Below are 19,789 nucleotides of genomic sequence, written 5' to 3'. Positions count from 1 at the left end.
TCTATTTTTACATCTTTATAGCTTAATTGTCAAACTTGGTATCTTTAAAGAGTTTATTGTTACAATTTTTAGTCATTTTCTAGTATCTTACATATAAGTTTGTAGCTATCTGATAGTTCTTACAGAAAACAGTCTTTGTAAAGTTTATAAATAGTTTTTTAATGTATTGTTTACGTAAAATAATGTATGTTGAAAATGTTTTACAAATTTTACTCATTCCTAGATAAAAGCAATTTTTCAACAAGTTTAGCGCTCTCTTAAGCTAGTAAATAAAAAAAAAATTATACACAAATATGTTTTACTTTTTGATTTTTTTTATTAAAATAGGTACACAACAAATAAGTATACAATTTGTTAATGTATAAATAGTTTTATGATTAAACAATTAGGTATCTTATATAGTAACTCGATAACCGAAAGAACTTTTCGTGCACCAGGTCTTAGGACCAAATATTTTGAGCGTATTTTTGTCGTTTGATAAGCAATATATATTTTATAAAAAACAGGACATCTGAGCAAAAAGCTCTCTTCAAAAATTGATTTAACTTTGAAAATATTCAAAAACACATTTAAACAAGTAAATTGTTAGTCTTTGACACAACTAAAGTTTTCATCAAAGCAGTCTCACTAATTCCATCTGAAAATATTCACAACAAGTTCTGCATCTTGGTTTTCATCTGGTTGTATGATTTGAAGAAATGAACCAACGAGACGCCTTTACTTCCTGGTCCGTAAAACAGAAGTGAGACGTAAGAAAAACTAATATGACGAATCCAAATAAAGTTTATAAATGTTTAATGTACCAACAATTTATGTTATCCATAGAAAAATATATGCAACTCACAAGTAATTATATCTGTCACAAGTGTTATTTTGTTAGTGAAAATCAATGTACCATGTTTTATTTACTATAAAAACATACGTGTATTATTATTAAAACGTAAATGTACTTTGATAAAGCTAAACATTAAAGCACTTATTAAGTGTCTGGTTTAACTATAAACACAAAATTAATACTTACAAGTATCATTATAGTAGTCCTGACAAAGCAAAGTATATAAGTCGGTAAAATCCCTCGAAATATGAAGAATCAATGTCTGAATTGCACTCAGAACAGAGTCTTTGCAGAATTCGTCAACTGACCTGTTGTCTTGCTCCAAGCTGTTGATCTTAAAAACACTCTCCTTAAAAACCGGATCCGGTTCCCCGTACGTTTCTGAAATGGGATCGGTGTGTACAGTCGAACCTTGCAGTTGACCATGAAAAATTCTTCTTTCTAATGTTTCAACTTAGCACTCTATTACAACATACATTATGTTTTACTTTGCTATAGCATAGGTTACTTAAAGTAAACAAAAGTGAAAACTTATGCTATAATTTCAAGTCAGTACTTAAAATAATTTTAATAGCTTTACTTATAATTAAATTATGTATAGTTTAAAGTTAAAAAGTGTATTAAAATTAGTACTTAAAATTAACTCCTAACATTGCGTATTTACTATGCTAAAAAGTATACTAAAAAAATAACCATTAGAAAGTACTGAAACCGTGAACCGGGCATTTAGGTGAAACAAATTTTGTTTAAACTAATTTAATTATTTTAGTTGTCTCACCGTTCAACCTTATGTATTTCAAAATATTAAAAGCTAAATATTGTTAGACAGACGGGCAAGGAGTTTGTAATTCTATCAATGAAAGATTTACAAACTTTATTTACGATTGCCAAGTACCAAGGCGTACTGTAATTTTCAAGTTTGTGATTGGCAAAGAGTGAGTTTATTTTGTTCATAGTTTAGGAAAAAAACATTAGCATTTATTTTTATAGTAGTAGTGATAGAACAGAATATTTAAAAAACCAATCAGAAGTTCCTTTTTTGTCAACAGTTACTACAGAAATGAGTTAACTAAAATTGCCCCTAAGATAGTGTACACTACATGCTCTTAAAATACAGTTAAACATGTTAGCCGGCCATGACCCTACTTTTTTCATGATAAAATCGATAAATTACTTTCGTAAGTTTGTGACTATTGGCTGTTTAAAAAATATTGAACTTTATTAGCTTAAACCAAAGTACGTAAAGTCTTTCTGAAGTAAAAACTTCCTCTAGATGTAAAGGTTTCTTTTATATTATAAGAAAATGTCGTCAGAAAAATTTCTACAAGATAAGATAAATAGACTAGAAAGCTTCAATCGAAGTCAACTATTGTAAAGTAAAAAATAATTAGAAGACGTAAAAAAAGAATTAATGAAGTTATATCAAAAATAACTTTTCTGATAACTGCGTTTAAAAAATTAATTAAATCATCTACACCAATACCCAGTAGTCTTAAAAGAAGGTGTGCACTGCACACCGTGCACACAGGAATTTGCAGAACGCCAGAAGTAAGTTGTTTTCAATACTGAATAATTTTTGTTTGTTTTAACTTAAAATTTCATTTTGCAGTTGTTGAAATTTGCTCACACACTTATATGAATAAGCATTTGACTGTTGCTTTCCATTAAATCACCTGTTTAAAAACAGTTTTATAACAGCTAAACAAGAAAAAATGTATCAAATATTTTTCAGTTTTAATTATACTCAAAGAAGTTAAAATATATCCTACTATATTGTAGCTGGTATACTATCAAAATCCACCCGCGTTCAAAATCCACCCGATCAAAATCCACCCGATCAAAATCCACCCGAGTCAAAATCCACCCGATCAAAATCCACCCGGTTCAAAATCCACCCGATCAAAATCAACCCGAGTCAAAATCCACCCGATCGAAATCAACCCGGTTCAAAATCCATCCGATCAAAATCCACCCGATCAAAATCCACCCGAGTTAGAATCCACCCGATTAAAATCCACCCGGTTCAAAATCCACCCAATCAAAATCAACCCGACTCTAAATCCACCCGTTTCAAAATCCACCCGATCGAAATCCACCCGATCAAAATCCACCCGTTCAAAATCCACCCGATCAAAATCCACCCGATCAAAATCCACCCGGTTCAAAATCCACCCGATCAAAATCCACCCGGTTCAAAATCCACCCGATCAAAATCAACCTGACTCTAAATCCACCCGTTTCGAAATCCACCTGATCAAAATCCACCCGGTTTAAAATCCACCCGATCAAAATCAACCCGAGTCAAAATCCACCCGATCAAAATCCACCCGAGTCAAAATCCACCCGATCAAAATTCATCCGAGTTAAAATCAACCCGAGTCAAAATCCTACCGACACAAAATCAACCAAAGTCAAAATCCAACCGAATCGAAACAAGCACCTTGTTTATTAATTTCTTTTTAAATCAAGTATCATTTAAACAAATCTCACCACTCTAAAGTACCAATCTTAAACAAGTTTTATTTAAAAAACACTTATAAAATCTTGTATTTTTGTCCCTTATAAATTGTTCAAGAATATAAAAACTGTACTACAGATTGAATTTATTTTGTGAGGTTTTTTGAGTTGTTATTTGGTATTTTTGCTTATTATAAGGAATTTTTGACAAAAATATTTTTGTTTTTTTGATTACTGAATATAATTTTGAATAGCTACAGCCGGCAAGCAGCTTTTAAAGGAACTGTTGTTTTTGATATAAGTATAACTATAAGAGCTAATAAAAGTTAAACAACGTCAGGATAAACGTCAGACATTTTTAATTAAATTACTTAAAATTTCTTAAGTTTTAACAAATGGACTTTTTTTATATGAAGATTATATTTAAAAAAAATAGTGGTAAATAATAACATTTCCATTTCTATGAATTAAAAAATATCAATTAACAATATAATTTTGAACAGTAAATAATAATTTATCTTACTTAATTACAATTTCTATGCAACTTTATATTTATAAAAAAATATAAAACGTTTACAACTAATTAATTAAAAACATGCAGTTATAGCTTTTAACTTAAATTGTCGGAAATTAATTCAAGAAAATTTATCGCATGTAAATTAAAAGTTTTAGATTAGAAAATTTAAAATTTAAACGTTAACCAAAAGAGATTAAATTTTATAAAACCACTCAATTAATCAGTTTCAAAACTGGCCTTAACCTATTAATAAAATTAATAATACGATTGTTTAAGTTGATACAGTCTGGTACAAAAATTCATAAAAATAACTTATACTTGAATTTAAACTCTCTTGTCTGAAATACATACTTTTTTTAATGAACATATTTAAAAATAGAACATTTTAATAATAAATTAAAAATGTTATAAGTTTTTTTTTTGTAATATTTGTTATAAATATAGTGTCATTTCTAAAAAACTCAACTTATTTGTTTACTACTACAATTCTAAAGTATATAATTTCCCTAGCTCAAGTCTAACTACTAACTTTTTTAGTTGCAATTTACAAGCTATTTGAGCAAATTCAATGAATTGTAGAGTAGATATTTGTTTTATGTAAAGGACTTTAGAATTCATAGAAAAATGTTTAGCTTTTTAATTTGTACTATTAGTTAAAAACTAGCAAATTAAGTTGTTATCTAATTAAAAATAACTTATAACTTTAGTTACTTTAGACGAAACAATTTTTAGTATTTTCAAAAATAGATGGTTTATAAAAAAAAACATTTAATAAAATAAAATTCAAATAACTTAAACACTTTGAAAAAAAGATAGTAGCAGCTAAAATTATTGTATAAATTAAAAAAAATAACTAAAAAATATTAGTAACAAAAATTAGATAGAAAACAATAAAATAGTTTTAAAACAGTTATTGATTTCTTACATATTCCTCATTTATATTTTTAGTAAATTAGTTTTCGTATTTTTATATTAAAATTTATGTTCTGTTTTTAAAAATTACTAATAAAAGAAACGTCAATAAATTGTTTACTAAACGACAAATAAAAGCGCTCAAAATATTTGGTCCTAAGTCCTCTTGCACGAACATACCTTAAAGTTATCGAGTCGCACACCAAAAATATCTTTTAACGTCTTTTCCACGTCGAAAACAATAATGTTTAAAATATAATTAATAGGTGATAGTTTTTCCAAATTTAACAAAGGATTTTTATTTTATTATCACGTAGCAATTTTATATAATTCTTTATCTATATTTTATTTTTTATAAAAACTGTTAGTTGAAATTTTTTATATAATAGAATATTGTATGTAATACTATTTTGAAATTTAAGTAAAGCACAAAACACAAAACTTTTTACATCAAAAAAAAAAGCTCAAAAATTTTAGATTAATATTTTAATTTTCTTTTTGTAACATTTTATTAACATTTTCATAAATTTACATTATTTGGTATTTGATTTTTGTAATTTTCTTTAGTTTAATAAATGTTATGAAAGATTCTTCTAATTTATAAACTTCTATAGTTTCGATATTTTAATTTACTATGAGTTATCCTTAGTAAATATTTTTATTTAATTATGATTGACTTTGGGAAATTAAATTAGAAGGAAGGTTAAATGGATTAAAACTGAGCGTAATTCTTTTTTTATTTTTTTTTAACTTCTTTTTTTAAAAGTAACACCAACACTACTAACATTAATAAATTATAAACATTTTAAATACTTGTAAAGCTACTATGAATATTTTTTTTAATGCTGTTTAATTATATTGTTTAACTTATTTTTTTAATTATTTTATTAAATAAATTAAAATTTCTTTCTATATAAATACTTACTCTTTTTTATACCAATAGTTGTTTAAACATATAACTTTATTCAATATTACAAAATTCTATTAGAAATTAATTCTTATTTCGAAAAAAAATGAACTCGGGTTGATTTTGAACCGGTTTGATTTTGATTGGGTTGATTTTGATCTGGGTGGATTTTGAACTGGGTTGATTTTGATCGGGTGGATTTTGATCGGGTGGATTTCGATCGGGTGGATATTGAACCGGGTTGATTTTGATCGGGTGGATTTTGACTCGGGTTGATTTTGACTCGGGTTGATTTTGATCGGGTTGATTTTAATCGGGTGGATTTTGAACCGGGTTGATCTTGATCGGGTGGATTTTGAACCGGGTGGATTTTGACTCGGGTGGATTTTGACTCGGGTGGATTTTGATCGGGTTGATTTTAATCGGGTGGATTTTGAACCGGGTTGATTTTGATCGGGTGGATTTTGAACCGGGTTGATTTTGAACGGTCGGATTTTGACTCGGGAGGATTTTGACTCGAGTGGATTTTGATCGGGTGGATTTTGACCCGGGTGGATTTTGATCGGGTGGATTTTGAACCGGGTAGATTTTAATCGGGTGGATTTTGACCCTGGTGGATTTTGATCGGGTGGATTTTGACTCGGGTGGATTTTGATCGGGTGGATTTTGATCGGGTGGATTTTGATCGCGGGTGGATTTTGATTGCGGGTGGATTTTGAACGTGTCCCATTGTAGCTCATATCATCATTTACTTTAAACGGGTAGCCGTCAAATTTGCACGAGCGTACAAAATTTCATAAGGGGACAAAATTGCACGAGTGCACAAAATTGCACGAAGATACTTTTGCACGAAGACACATTTGCACGAAGGAATAAAATTGCACGAAGATAATTTTGCACAAAAGGTCACTTTTGCACGAAGACACTTTTGCACGAGCAGACAATTTTGCACGGAGACATTTTAGCACGAGTTAAATTTATTTTTTTCTATTAGTTTTAATTTGCTTTTCTTTTAATTTTTTTTATTATCACTGTTACCCCTTACCCTCGGTCGGTAGCTTTTCTTTTTTAATACCATTCTATTTTTATAAAAAAATTTATTAGTTATTGTTTTTAATTTTTACTATCACTGTTACCCCTAACCCTTACCCTCGGTCAGAAACTTCTTTTTTTTTTTAATTATCTATTTTTTTTTCGGTATTTTTATTCTCGTGCAAAAATGTAATTTGTGCAAAATTGACCCTTGGTGCAAAATTGTTTTTGTGCAATTTTGTTTCCTCGTACAATTTTGTGCATTCGTGCAAATTTGGCTTCGTGCATTTTAGACCCGTTCACCACTTGTTTTTGGAACCACTTATTACACTTAAAATTTTGTCACTTGGTTTAACAAAAAACTTTTTTTTTTAGATGTAGTTATTATATTTTTTGTATGCAGTTTTTTACTCAGGTGTACGCTTTGTGTTTAGAAAAAAAAGGGGCCGTAGTTAATCAAAATAGTTTAAATAATCTATAAACTATTTATATTTTTAACATAAAGTTTTGTAAAGTAACTTAGCAATAAAAGAGAGTAATTATTAAAGTACAAGCCTGTTTTGAACGTTTTCAAATGCTTGTTCTATAAATACATTAACTACTTTTTTAATTTTAAATGTAGTAATAAAAACGTCTATGAAAACAACATTTATACTAAAGTGAAACAACCTTACATTATTAAACCAATAAATAAAAGTAATGCATTTTTATTTTATTATTTGTCTAATCGACTTAAATTAATTCATACGATTGATGACACAGATTCACCGGTTTTAGAAAGAGGTTTATAATGCGTGCGTCTTACTGTTTAGTTGCTTTTAAGTTTGAAGGTTAATTTATTTTTTATCTTGAAACGTTCACGGTTTCAGAACTTTTGTGTTTGTTAATTATTTTCCTCATTTTTTCCTCGCCAGAAGAGTCGGATGAGGACGATTTTCGTAGTCTATTCCTTCCTTTTTAAACATTTTGTAGGCGATTTTAATCCCACCCAAGTACGGCAGCAAGCAAAGTCAGTCTATCCCAAGTAGAACGTTCACTGTTAACTTGTAGATTTAGTTTCTTAAAAGTATACTTGTTTAAAATAATAGTTTCAAGATCATTAAAACTAAAACCAACTGACGACAGTTTTGTGCTGGTCGATTTCATTGTGAAAGGTGACAAAATCCGGTCTTTCCAGCATTTAAATGAATTATCGTACTGTTGCTTACTACGACTGGCAGCCGACGACAGTTAGATAATTATTAAGTAAGGATATAAAAAGGGTTAAATGCGTTTTCAGTTACCCTTAACTCCATGCTGTATGTGAGCAGCTTAATGGTACATATCTTGATACGTATCTTAACTTATGCTATAATGTTTATGAAAAGTGAAGATATGCCTGAAAAGCTCATTGTTTTAGTTGTTTTTTTTAACTGAAAAATGGCTATTTTGATGAGTAGCAGTGAATGGATGACTGTCTTCAGGTAGTGTTCCACCTTGTCCGTCTCGCAAGCTTTGAACGCGCGTTTGATGTAGTCACTGTTGACAAAAAAAGGAACTTCTGATTGGTTTTTTAAATATTCTGTTCTATCATTAATACTATAAAAATAAATGCTAATGTTTCTTTCCTAAACTATGCACAAAATAAACTCACTCTTTGCCTATCACAAACTTGAAAATTACAGTACGCCTTGGTACTTGGCCATCGTTGTAAATCTTTCATTGAAAGAATTACAAACTCCTTGCCCGTCTGTCTAACAATATTTAGCTTTTAATATTTTGAAATACATAAGGTTGAACGGTGAGACGAACTAAAATAATTAAATTAATTTAAACAAAATTTGTTTCACCTAAATGCCCGGTTCACGGTTTCAGTACTTTCTAATGGTTATTTTTTTAGTATACTTTTTAGCATAGTAAATACGCAATGTTAGGAGTTAATTTTAAGTATTAATTTTAATACACTTTTTAACTTTAAACTATACATAATTTAATCATAAGTAAAGCTGTTAAAATTATTTTAAGGTCTGACTTGAAATTATAGCATAAGTTTTCACTTTTGTTTACTTTAAGTAACCTATGCTATAGCAAAGTAAAACATAATGTATGTTGTAATAGAGTGCTAAGTTGAAACATTAGAAAGAAGAATGTTTCATGGTCAACTGCAAGGTTCGACTGTACACACCGATCCCATTTCAGAAACGTACGGGGAACCGGATCCGGTTTTTAAGGAGAGTGTTTTTAAGATCAACAGCTTGGAGCAAACAACAGGTCAGTTGACGAATTCTGCAAAGACTCTGTTCTGAGTGCAATTCAGACATTGATTCTTCATATTTCGAGAGATTCCTACTGATAATCATCTTAATTCGTTATAAAGTAAAAGTCTTTAAGTTTTTAATTAACAAAATATTTAACTTGAATATTATTTTATATTTTAGACAAAATAAAGCAGATCTTAACTTGTGTAGTAATTATGATAAGAATTTATTACTTTTATTTTATGCAGTTTTCAATTAAACTTAAAAGAGGTATTGTAACTGACAATATTTGTTTAAAAAATAAAGAAATGTAAAAGATTCTTTTTGCGATTTGAAGATATGTCTTTAATTGTATAAATTGCTTTAATAAAAGTTAGAAAACTTATAAGCAGTGTGTTGACATGTGTCTTGAAACAACAGATTTTTATCAGCACCGTCTTGGTTACATTTTTTGTATTTTACTTTGAAACCTAGCATTGCGTTTAAGTTGCGTAACTTTTGAGGTTAAATTGGAAAAACCAGCTTTAAAATGCTTTAGTATAGATATTTTTATTAAAGAAAATATTTAAAAGATTGTAAAAAATAATTAATTCAAAACTAAAAGATTTTATACATTTGTAAAAAAAACTTTGAATTACTATATAATTAATGCTGTATTGTTTTAGTAAAAAATGTGTTTAAAAATAAAACTATAATGTTATAATTTTTTCAATCTTAAAGTTATAATAACATTTAAACTTGTTTTGTTTTTGTTGAATTTGACTAACACAATTTTTATTTAGAAACTAAAAGTAAACTAAAGGGTGTCTAGTTATTGTAAACAAAATGATATATATATGTTAATAACAAGCATTTATTACAGAGGAAACGGTATAGGAATTTGTAGCAGTTTTGCACGTATAGGTGGAGTTATTTCAATTGGAATAAACCAGCTTGTGCAATACAACAGAAGTTTACCTTATGTTGTATACGGATTCATGGCCTCACTTGCTGGTATAAGCTTACTTTTAAAATGATAATTTCATATTAATTATTAGTTTAGTGCTTTACTTTATATATTTTTTGAGTATAAGAACTTTACTAGTAGAGTTTTTTAAAAAGTAGAAGAAATTCATTTGAAAATTCATTATTTACTACAAGTTTTGACTTTCTACTAGATATTTTTTTAAGAATTCAGTTAGTAAATAAAAAATTGTAAAAAATATTAAGATCAAAATTACCAAAATTCAAAAAATAGTAGCAAATTATTAAACTTTAACAAACCTTTTCATTGCATAAAGATACTAACAAAACTTGAAAAAAAATCGTAGAAAAAAATTTTGAAAAATAAGCTATATAAGCCGTAAAATTTATAAATAGTTGATTAAAATTCTATATTATTTGATAAAATTAAAATTTTCTAAGAGAAATTAAAGAAACATTTATAAATTTGAATTGGGTTAAACCTAAATGGTTAGCATTTGTTATGTAGCTGAATTTTTAATAAAATCAAAAAAATAGTTTGTCATACTTTTTTTCATTTCGTTTAAATTAAGTGTCGGGTATACGAGTTGTATTTTTTGTAAGTTAATTGATTTGATGTTTTTAAAAACAATGTAAGAAAAAAACTGTGCAATACTTGTGATATAGTATAACTTTTGATATCTAAATTCTATAATGGTTAAAACAAAAGTACAATTAATTATGTGTTAAATATTTGTAAAACTTTTTACAGCTTTTACGATACTTTTGTTACCTGAAACAAACAACACAAAATTGCCTGATTCTGTTGAAGAAGCTGAAAAAATTTACCAAACAAAAAGACTTAATTTTTTCACTAAAATTTTCAACAGAAAGCATGCTGAAAGTCACACAAGAGTTTGAGTTTTAAACTACCTATTTAAATTAGTTTTTTTTTTTATTAACTTTGAACTATCTTCAAACCTTATGTGTTTTCAAGTTTTTTTGCTTCAATTTTTACTTTTTTTAGCATTACTGATAACTATTCTTTAAAACTTTTAACAAAGTATTTACGTATTGCAACGAAAATGTTAGTATAATTTAATGCCATCCCTAGTAAACCTTTCTAATACATAGTGAAGCTTATGTTTCTGCCAAAGTTTTCATGCTCTATTTTTTTTTGTTTCTTCTATTAAGGTATTCAGTGTTTTAATTCGTCCAAACTTCTATCTTTAATGTTTTATGTTCGATCAATGTTTGAATTTTCTTAGTTTGAATTTTCTTGCCTTATTTATTTTTCATTAACTGTGTCTGTACAAGGTTCTATAGAAGGTCTGTTTAAGTAAGTTGCTTTGCTTTTGTTACCATCAAAATAGTTTTAACTAAGATTGTGTCTGTTTCTTTTTAAATTTGCACTTTTTATTTTAATAAACTTGAGTTTAGATTTTAGATATGAATAAACATATAAGTTTCAGGTTAAAAAAAAAATGTTTTGTTTTAATGTTTTCTAGAGTTTATATTAACATAGTTTTAAAGTTTAAGGTTTTTTTAGTTGCTTTTAAGATCACAGAATGGTTTTACAAAGTATATAGTAGTTGTACGATGTTCTTAGTTTTCTTTGTTTATTGTAATTTATTGAGTAAGTAATGTAAATGAAGTTATAAAAAGTGTTTAAAAATACCAACATTTATAGCTAAACTATTCAAAATAAGGTATTAAGACTAACTTAATTCAAAATAAAATCGTTTGTTTCTTTAAATACAAAATGGTACTGTTGTTGACAACATTCATAAGCATTTTTTTTTTATTAGTTTTTTATTATAAAGAATGAAACTTTTGTGCGCTATGGTGTTAATGATAAGAAATTGTAATGATTCGTAAACATTAATTCTAAAAATTTTTGTATACCTATCGAATATGCCTGTGACTAAAATTTCAATGGACTTTTATCATATAAAACTATTCAAAATTTTTAATGTTTTGGAATAGTACATCGTTCTATGTTCTAAACACGTTCTATGTTATAATTTTTAAATTTCTAATAACAAAACCGTTTAACGTTATAAAATTTTATTAAAAGAAATAGTAAGAAGTTAAAAAATAAGTTTGTAAAGCTAGAGAGATTACAATATTTAGAAAATTTTCGGAGTCTTTTAAAAATTAAAATTAGTTTAAAAAATCTTTTAAAACTATAATCACCGATTTTTTGGTACGTTTTATAGAAAAAAATTATTTAGTTAAAAATCTTTTGCGTCGCACATTAAAATCATTTTTTTTAACTGAAATTCATCTACAAATTTTTAATTAGTTTTCCAATTTAAATTAAACGCTTTTGGGTAATTAACATAGACCACAATCAACAGTAGGTGGTTCTGCTCGTCTGCAAATTATCACATTACAATTTGGCACAATACATTTTAAGTTTGTTTTTTAACACTTATTTTCAAAATATTAACCGCAATTTTAAAAATTCAAATTTTGTGTTTAGTGGAGCGTGTGAATATGCGAAGATGAGCCAAGCCATCCATTAACAGCAGTTTTGAGTTAATTATGCTTCCACCAATTGAGATATGTTCAAAAAAAAATTTCTTCAAGTATACTGGTTTAATTGCAATGATTAAACAGACTTGAAAACTTTTAAAACTTTTTTGTAAATGTTTTGTTTGTTTATTTATATCAAGGTTTCCCAAAGTGGGCGATATCGCCCTCCTGGAGGCGATTTTAGTAAATCGGGGGGCGAATTTTAGTAAAGGGGCAAAAGGGGGGCGATTTTATAATTTTGGGCAGTCAAATTTTTTTTTAAATCTTGCTATTTTACTATTTTTAGCTTGTCATTAAATATTTGACCCTGAGGTAAAACTTAAACAAAAAAAAGTACATTTTGTTAACGTAAAATATAGATTATATTCGGAACATGTAGATAAGAATGTAGAGTTTTTCAGAAAACGTCGAGATGAGAAAACAAAACAGTGTAAAATCACAAACATGTTCGAGAAATCTACACAAAGTATTGAAGATGGACAATTAGCTTCTTATTATCATTCTCTTATAGTTGCTAAACAAGGACTGCCTCACACCATTGGGGAAAAAAAGTTTATCCTGTCTTAAAAACAGTTGTGGAAAAAGTCATTCATTATAAAAACACCAGTAATGTTTTACGTTATGTTCTTTTAAGCAACAACACTGTAAAAAGACGTAAAGATGAAATGTCAGAATGTGTTGAACAAAAGTTAGTTCGAATGATGTGCAATAATTTTTTTCGATGCCGGTTGACGAGTCCACTTCGCCGGAGAACAAATTTTTTTTTAAATGTTTGCGTGCATTTAATAGTTGATGATACATGACATTTTCTGAAAAAGATAATGTATTGGCAGACAATCTTGTTAAAAGAAAAATAGACATTGCTTACATGCCAGACTTATATGGCAAAATCAACAATCTAAACAAAACTTTACAAGGTAAAAACTTGAGTCTTATGAAAGTCAAAAGTAAGATAGCTAGTTTCAGAGACCAACTTGAACTGTATGGAAAAACTTTTAAAAATAATCAGTTTTCACAGTTAGCAAGTTTAGAAAACTTAAAACTTTAAATAAGTGAAAGTGAAGTAGAAGTATTTTCATCTTATCTGGAACAGCTTAAATGTGGTATTAACAAACGGTTTGCTGACGTTTTTCAATTAAATGTCCCGAAGTGTATTATGTATCCCTTCAGAGCAGATCTTTTTGAAGTAAACGTTGACTTACAGGAAACTTTCTCTGACTTGCAAACTGACCTTGAACTTAAAGTAAACTTTACCAAAGAACGATATGAAAGCTTTTGGACTCAACAAAAACTAAGGGAAAAGAATCCAATCATTTGGGAGGAAGTTAGATTGTTGTTTATAGCTTTTCCTTGTATCTATGTTGTTGAGAAAGCTTTATTTGACTGACTTAGTACCAGATAAAAAAAAAACTTGCAAGCAGTCATGAAGCTTATCCTTCTCATTAGATTAGACTTTAGTAGCAGACATTATCATGTGTATTTTTCTTATTAACTTGATTTTTGAAAATATTTCTTGTTTAACCTGGTTTGTATTGTATTTATGTATTCTTTTAATAATAAAAGTTTTATTGAGTTTTTATACTACAAGACGTTTGCTTAATGCCTAATGAATAATAATTACGGTCGATTTCCTCTTGAGTTCGCATTTTTTGACTTTGTTCAAACTGTGAACTCAAGCGGAAGTCTACTGTATTTATTGAGTGATTTATGTTTTAAAGATTTTAAAAATTATGTTTTGACTTGGTTAATTTTGTAGTTTATATTTTTCGTTTTACATAACACTAAAAGTTTTTTTAGCGTGTTGAATAAAATATATGTTTAAAAGATATTTATTTGACATATTTTTGTTATTACTTGTTTAATCTATATAAATAATCTTGTGACTGTTAAAGTTTTTATTTTAAAAAAGATTATTGATTTTATTAGAGTATAGATTGGAGGTCTCTATTTGAAATGACTTTAACTATTTCACTTAAAAGATTCTTTTAGTCAGTTTTATCATCTAAATTGATTTATTATTGTTAAAAAATCTATATAATAAGGAATTTTTAACTATTAGTACAACTGCTTTTTGTTTTATCTTAATTCAAAATATTTTTACAATTAAAATGTGCTGTTTTTCAATATTTAAATCCTAGATTTTCACTATTTTCCTCTGTTAAATTATTGTATGTTGATAGCTAGAAAACAAGTTCATTTTTGAACTTAATTTAATAAGCCATCGAAAAGACTGCTACAGTTACAAAACAAAGTTTTGATCTAATAAAAGCATTTTAATTGATTACTTTCTGTTCACAAAATTAAATGTATAACCTTTATTTTTAATTTTTTTTTATTTAAGTAAAGAAAAAAAATGTTAAGATTAAACTTTAATTTTTTAAAGGTTATTCTAAGTCAAATACTGTTTGATGCTATTCTACTACGAAACATATAGTTTAAAAAGTTAAAAAAAAAATTTAACTTTAAAATTAACTTGCTTATATATCATTTTAGCATTGAAATTAATAATTTTACTGCATTAAAGCTATTAATAAAACTACTTTTCATGTGAGATAATCAACCAGTCTATCAAACTTACTCAAAATAGATCAGCAATTATGTTTTTATATTTATTTCATTATATGTAAAATAAGCTAATCATTTTTATGTATTTTTTTAACCTATGGTATATTAATTTTATACTTTTAAACAATTTAAGTATGTTGTGCGACTTAAATAAGTTACTTAGCATTCACTTCTAAATGTCCGAAATTCGTTGTATAAGAGATTATTATAATGTCAGGTTTTAGTTAAGATTTGAGATGGGTAACGTAAGCTCCAATCAAATTTCGGCCCACTAAATAACTTGAAAACTACTTGTACACAACAAACAAAGTTTAGTTTTTTGATACTTAATATTTTGAAATATGCTTTCAATTTGGTTTTCAGTTCACAATAGTACTAAATAAATTTATTACAACTTTGATCGAGTTTTTTAATTTTCTTATATGTTAGTATTTTAGTTTATGCAGCCCGCAAGTAATTTTTTTTAACAAGTCGACGCTAAAAAGATTTTTTAGTAAAAATAACTTGCTGACTACAAAAGTTGTCCACCACTAACCTAAAAGTTTCATTAACTTCAAAACAATTCATACTTAAACAGAAATGATTACAGATTACACATGGCTTTTTAATAATTAAGTATTTTAATGCATTTAACTGGGCTTAGCAGAAAATAACTGTAAACTATTTTTTGAGCCCTGCTGTAACGATACGTTATTTAATTACAATTCTCTATTTTTTAATTGGAAACACTTTGTTGTTGGGAAAGCTAAAAACAACAACAAATGAGATGTTGACAAGTTATAGTACAAGAAATTTGAAATTGTTGCTATAACAACAGTCAAAGAAAGGACTATTGTAAGCTTGGGGCATTGTTAGAGAGAGTAGTCTGAGTTCTGAGGAAAGAATTGGAGTGAAGTTTATTGTCTTCCAGTAGAACCACCTTTTCCTGTGTGCTAGTGACTAATTTTATTGACTTTTTTTATAAGCAAGATACTTATAAATATAATATTGTTTTTAGACAAATTTAAGTATTTTCTTGAATTTTGTTAACATTGTATAAAATTTTATAACAGTTTATAAAATTTTATTGATTTTTTTCATACCTGAGTTTTTTATTGTAATTTTTGTCTAATTTTAACTACTTTATTCATTTTAAGTTTTTTATATTTTGTTACAAATTGGTTTACTGTTAAGTTTCTAGTATATAAATTTATCCCAACTGCTTTGTATTTTATATTATTAAATAATTTTAGTTAAAGTAAATTTAAACTATGTCACGGGTCAGTCCAAATCCAGAGTGTCTTCCAGACACTAGGATTCAAACTCGGGCTAAGAGTGCTTGCATTCAGAGCCAAAGACTTCTTAGCCATGAGTCAACCATTGACCCCCCTACCCTTCTAAACAAACCCTTGGAAGTTGGCATGCCAACATCCTCTGGTTTCACTGCAAATTATTTTTAACACAGCCCAAAAGTGCGTGCATAAGAAGTTCAAGAATAAATTACATTTCAGATACAACTTTTTGGCTCAAAAGTTCGTACTCAAAAGAAAAAAATACTTTATAAAATCACGGGGGGCGATCCCTTTTCAAATTTCTGAAAAGGGGGCGATTTAGTAAATGAGTTTGGGAAACCCTGGTTTATATACTTTAATTTTCAAGTTTAAGTTTCATTATACTTATTGGTTCTTATAAAAAACTTAAACAGTCTAATTTTTTCCTTAAATTCACTGCAATTTTGTAATACTTTTAAACTTATTAAGATTATTCAAATATTTTCGACTAGATAATTTTAATTTTTCATATATTCAAGTTTTACCTAAAACTCCAAACACAAGTATAACAAAAAAGTTTGAAATATGAATTATACAACAATGTTAAGTTATTCATTATTAGTTAGAAGGTCAAATTACCTGAGTTATACTCTATTATAAGTATTTACAAAAAAGTCTAAATTTTCAGTTTAGTTTAGGTTGAATATATATGGGTAGAAGCTTTTTCGAGCATTTCACTTGTTTGCGTGTTCAAGCGGTCCGTAAGAAAAGGCAAAACTTGAATCAAAATTAAAATTTTTGTCGTCTGAAACTCTCCGATGCCTAGGATACCTCTCCACAAATAGCGCAGCAACCACAAACCCGAAAACCCCCAACGATATGAACACCGTGGCAACGTACCAAAGCCAAACGGGAGTCACGTAATCGCACTCGTTCGCATCGTATTTGTGAGTTGGGACAAATTCGTCGCATTCCCCGCTTCCGTTCATCACGCATTCGATCCACCTGTTGTAGGAGGAAACTCGCGTGTATATGGTCGGTTGCTGCGCGCAGTTCTTGCTTCCGAAGCTCGTCACTCCGTGAAGCTGCGCGCTTTCGTTGGCTGGTTCCGAGCAAGTCAGGGGCCCGCCCGAGTCTCCCTGGCAACTGGACCCGAGCCCGCTGGCACAAACGCGAGACGCGGTGACGTTTAAGTGGTTCAAGTACAACTGCTGGCAGTCTTCGTCCGAAATGACGCGGACTTCGGCCCATTTAAGCTGTTCCGAAGTTTCACCTATTTCGTTTCTTCCCCACCCAGATATATGACACTTGGTGTCTCTCGCAACTTCGTCTGAAGCGATGCTGATTGGTCCAATAAAATAGTCAAACTGAAGTTCCGGCACCAGTAGGAGGGCAATGTCGTGAGGGTAGCACTTTGGGTCGTACTGCGAAGGAACCACAAACTTTTCAACTGATCTCGTCTGTCTGTGCGCCCCCGAGTTTTCTATGTGCACGTCTCCTGCAATTACTGAAACTACTTTTACTTGCTCTTTTAACACGACGCAGTGAGCTGCCGTGAGTATCCAGTTTTTGTTGAGAATTGAACCGCCGCACAAAATGGTCCATCCGTCGAACCGCTCGGTTAGAATTGCTACTTGGTAGGGAAACTCGCCGTAATCAGAAAAATTTCCACCGGCTATTCTCTGGCTATTAGATGAAAATAATTGCAAAACTAACAAGTGGAGGATTAGTACAAGAAATTTTTGTGATGTGCTGTAATTCATCTTGTTTATTTTTTACAAATATTGGTCTGATAACTAATTAAAAAAATTTGAAAGGTTCAATATTTAGGTCGTATTATGACGTTTTCAAATTTTACTTATGAATATTTTTTGATAATTTCAAGACATTAGACGATTCTAAACACGTTTACAATGTTCTGAAGCTTAGGTAAATTGGAATGTTATATTTAATCTTGTTTTTTTTGGGAAAATTCAGACTATCAAAACAAACTTTAAGCTTCGACAACATCATATATTGTTCTTTATGTAGAATTGCATTTTAACTAATTTTACAACAAGTAGTGCAACAAAAAGTCATTACGATATGTATCACAACAGTTTATAGCTCTATAATTTGATGATATTTAAAGATTAATAACTATTTGATATTATATCTTTATTGATTAAAATTTCATGATTTTATTGATACAAAAATAAATTAACGATGGTTTAAAAATCTACCAGTTTATTGCAACATTTTGTTCAAATTAATTTCGGACAACCGTCCTTCATCAGTGAACTTTAAAACTAGTAGAACTAAACACATTCATGCAACAACAAAATAAATAAAAGTGGAAAATGCTTATTATGCAACCGAGGGGGAGTAGGCGGAATGGTGAAAAAAACTAACTTAATAAAATCAAAACGTGGTAAAACAATTGAATTAAAAATGAATTTGAATTGCAAAAATTTTGGGATTTATGCGGCAAAGTGCAATGTCTGTGGTGAGCACTATGTGGGACAGACAATTACGTCTTTTTCCCAAAGATGGTGCTCTCACAGACATAAATGGAAGAACATGACCACCAGCGAGACAAATGATCGAGCTGCACTAAAACTTCACTACGCCAACAAGCATCCAACATCGAACAAAACCTTTGAAGAAGCATATTCAATCACTTTTACGGACTCAACAAGCAACCATACGAACTTAGATTATTTAGAGAGTAAATGGGTTAATTTATTATAAGTAAGTATAAAAATAAATAAAACAATACTGCCTTTTTATAGATAATAGCAAACTTATAAAATAAATAATTTTACAGTAATCGGTTTTTAATAGGATAGTTTCAAAAAGAATATTTTTTGTTTCACAATAGTTTTTAACCATTTGTTTATTTGATAAAATGTTTACCTTAAAAAACAATGTATTAGAAAAAATAATTTGCTGCTGAAACAAGTTAATTTAATTCTTTATATAATTTTTGTATTATTATCTTACTTAGATTTATTTTTTGTTTCAAAATAGTTATTTTTATTCAGGGATTAAACTATTTCTTTAAGATAAAACGTTTGTAAGATACAGCTTCTTATTAATATAGGTTTTTATAATTACTTTAAGTATTGTTTGGGTAAAGTTTTTATTTTTATTTATATTTCGCCGATAGCAGTAATTATTTATTAACAATAACTTACATCAAACATTTCTTTACTAAGATAGGTTTTAATTTAAAGTTTATAACGGTAAAGTGTTTGTTTTTATACGCATTTCATTTTAATTTACTTTTGCATACAAAAATATCATTACAATGTAAAAATCGTCTAGCTTTTAAAATTTTAGTTTTATACACAGTTTTGAACTAATACGTCATAATATATTTTTTAACTTTTATTTATTTTGTTGTTGCATGAATGTGTTTAGTTCTACTAGTTTTAAAGTTCACTGATGAAGGACGGTTGTCCGAAATTAATTTGAACAAAATGTTGCAATAAACTGGTAGATTTTTAAACCATCGTTAATTTATTTTTGTATCTACTGATGCAGGGGAAAAAATCACTAGTAAAAACAATTGACTTGTGTCCTGGACCGATTTGCGAATTATTTATAAATCTTGAT

The 19,789-nt window shown here is 28.4% G+C and overlaps 1 protein-coding gene across 1 annotated transcript; it reads right to left on the bottom strand.

Moving 5' to 3' along the window:
* Nucleotides 1-16,926: 16,926 nt before the first annotated feature.
* Nucleotides 16,927-17,955, bottom strand: LOC145836559 (chymotrypsin-like elastase family member 1). The gene has a single exon (XM_082944354.1). The coding sequence runs from the start codon at nucleotides 17,953-17,955 to the stop codon at nucleotides 16,927-16,929; it is 1,029 nt and encodes a 342-aa protein (XP_082800480.1).
* Nucleotides 17,956-19,789: the final 1,834 nt, after the last annotated feature.

The sequence above is a fragment of the Thalia democratica genome, chromosome 5 (genome assembly GCF_965202585.1).
Source record: "Thalia democratica chromosome 5, ktThaDemo2.hap1.1, whole genome shotgun sequence".
Classification (NCBI taxonomy): Eukaryota; Metazoa; Chordata; class Thaliacea; order Salpida; family Salpidae; genus Thalia; species Thalia democratica.
The sequence above is the reverse complement of the archived record's forward strand: the minus strand, read 5'-3'. Positions and strand labels throughout refer to the sequence as shown.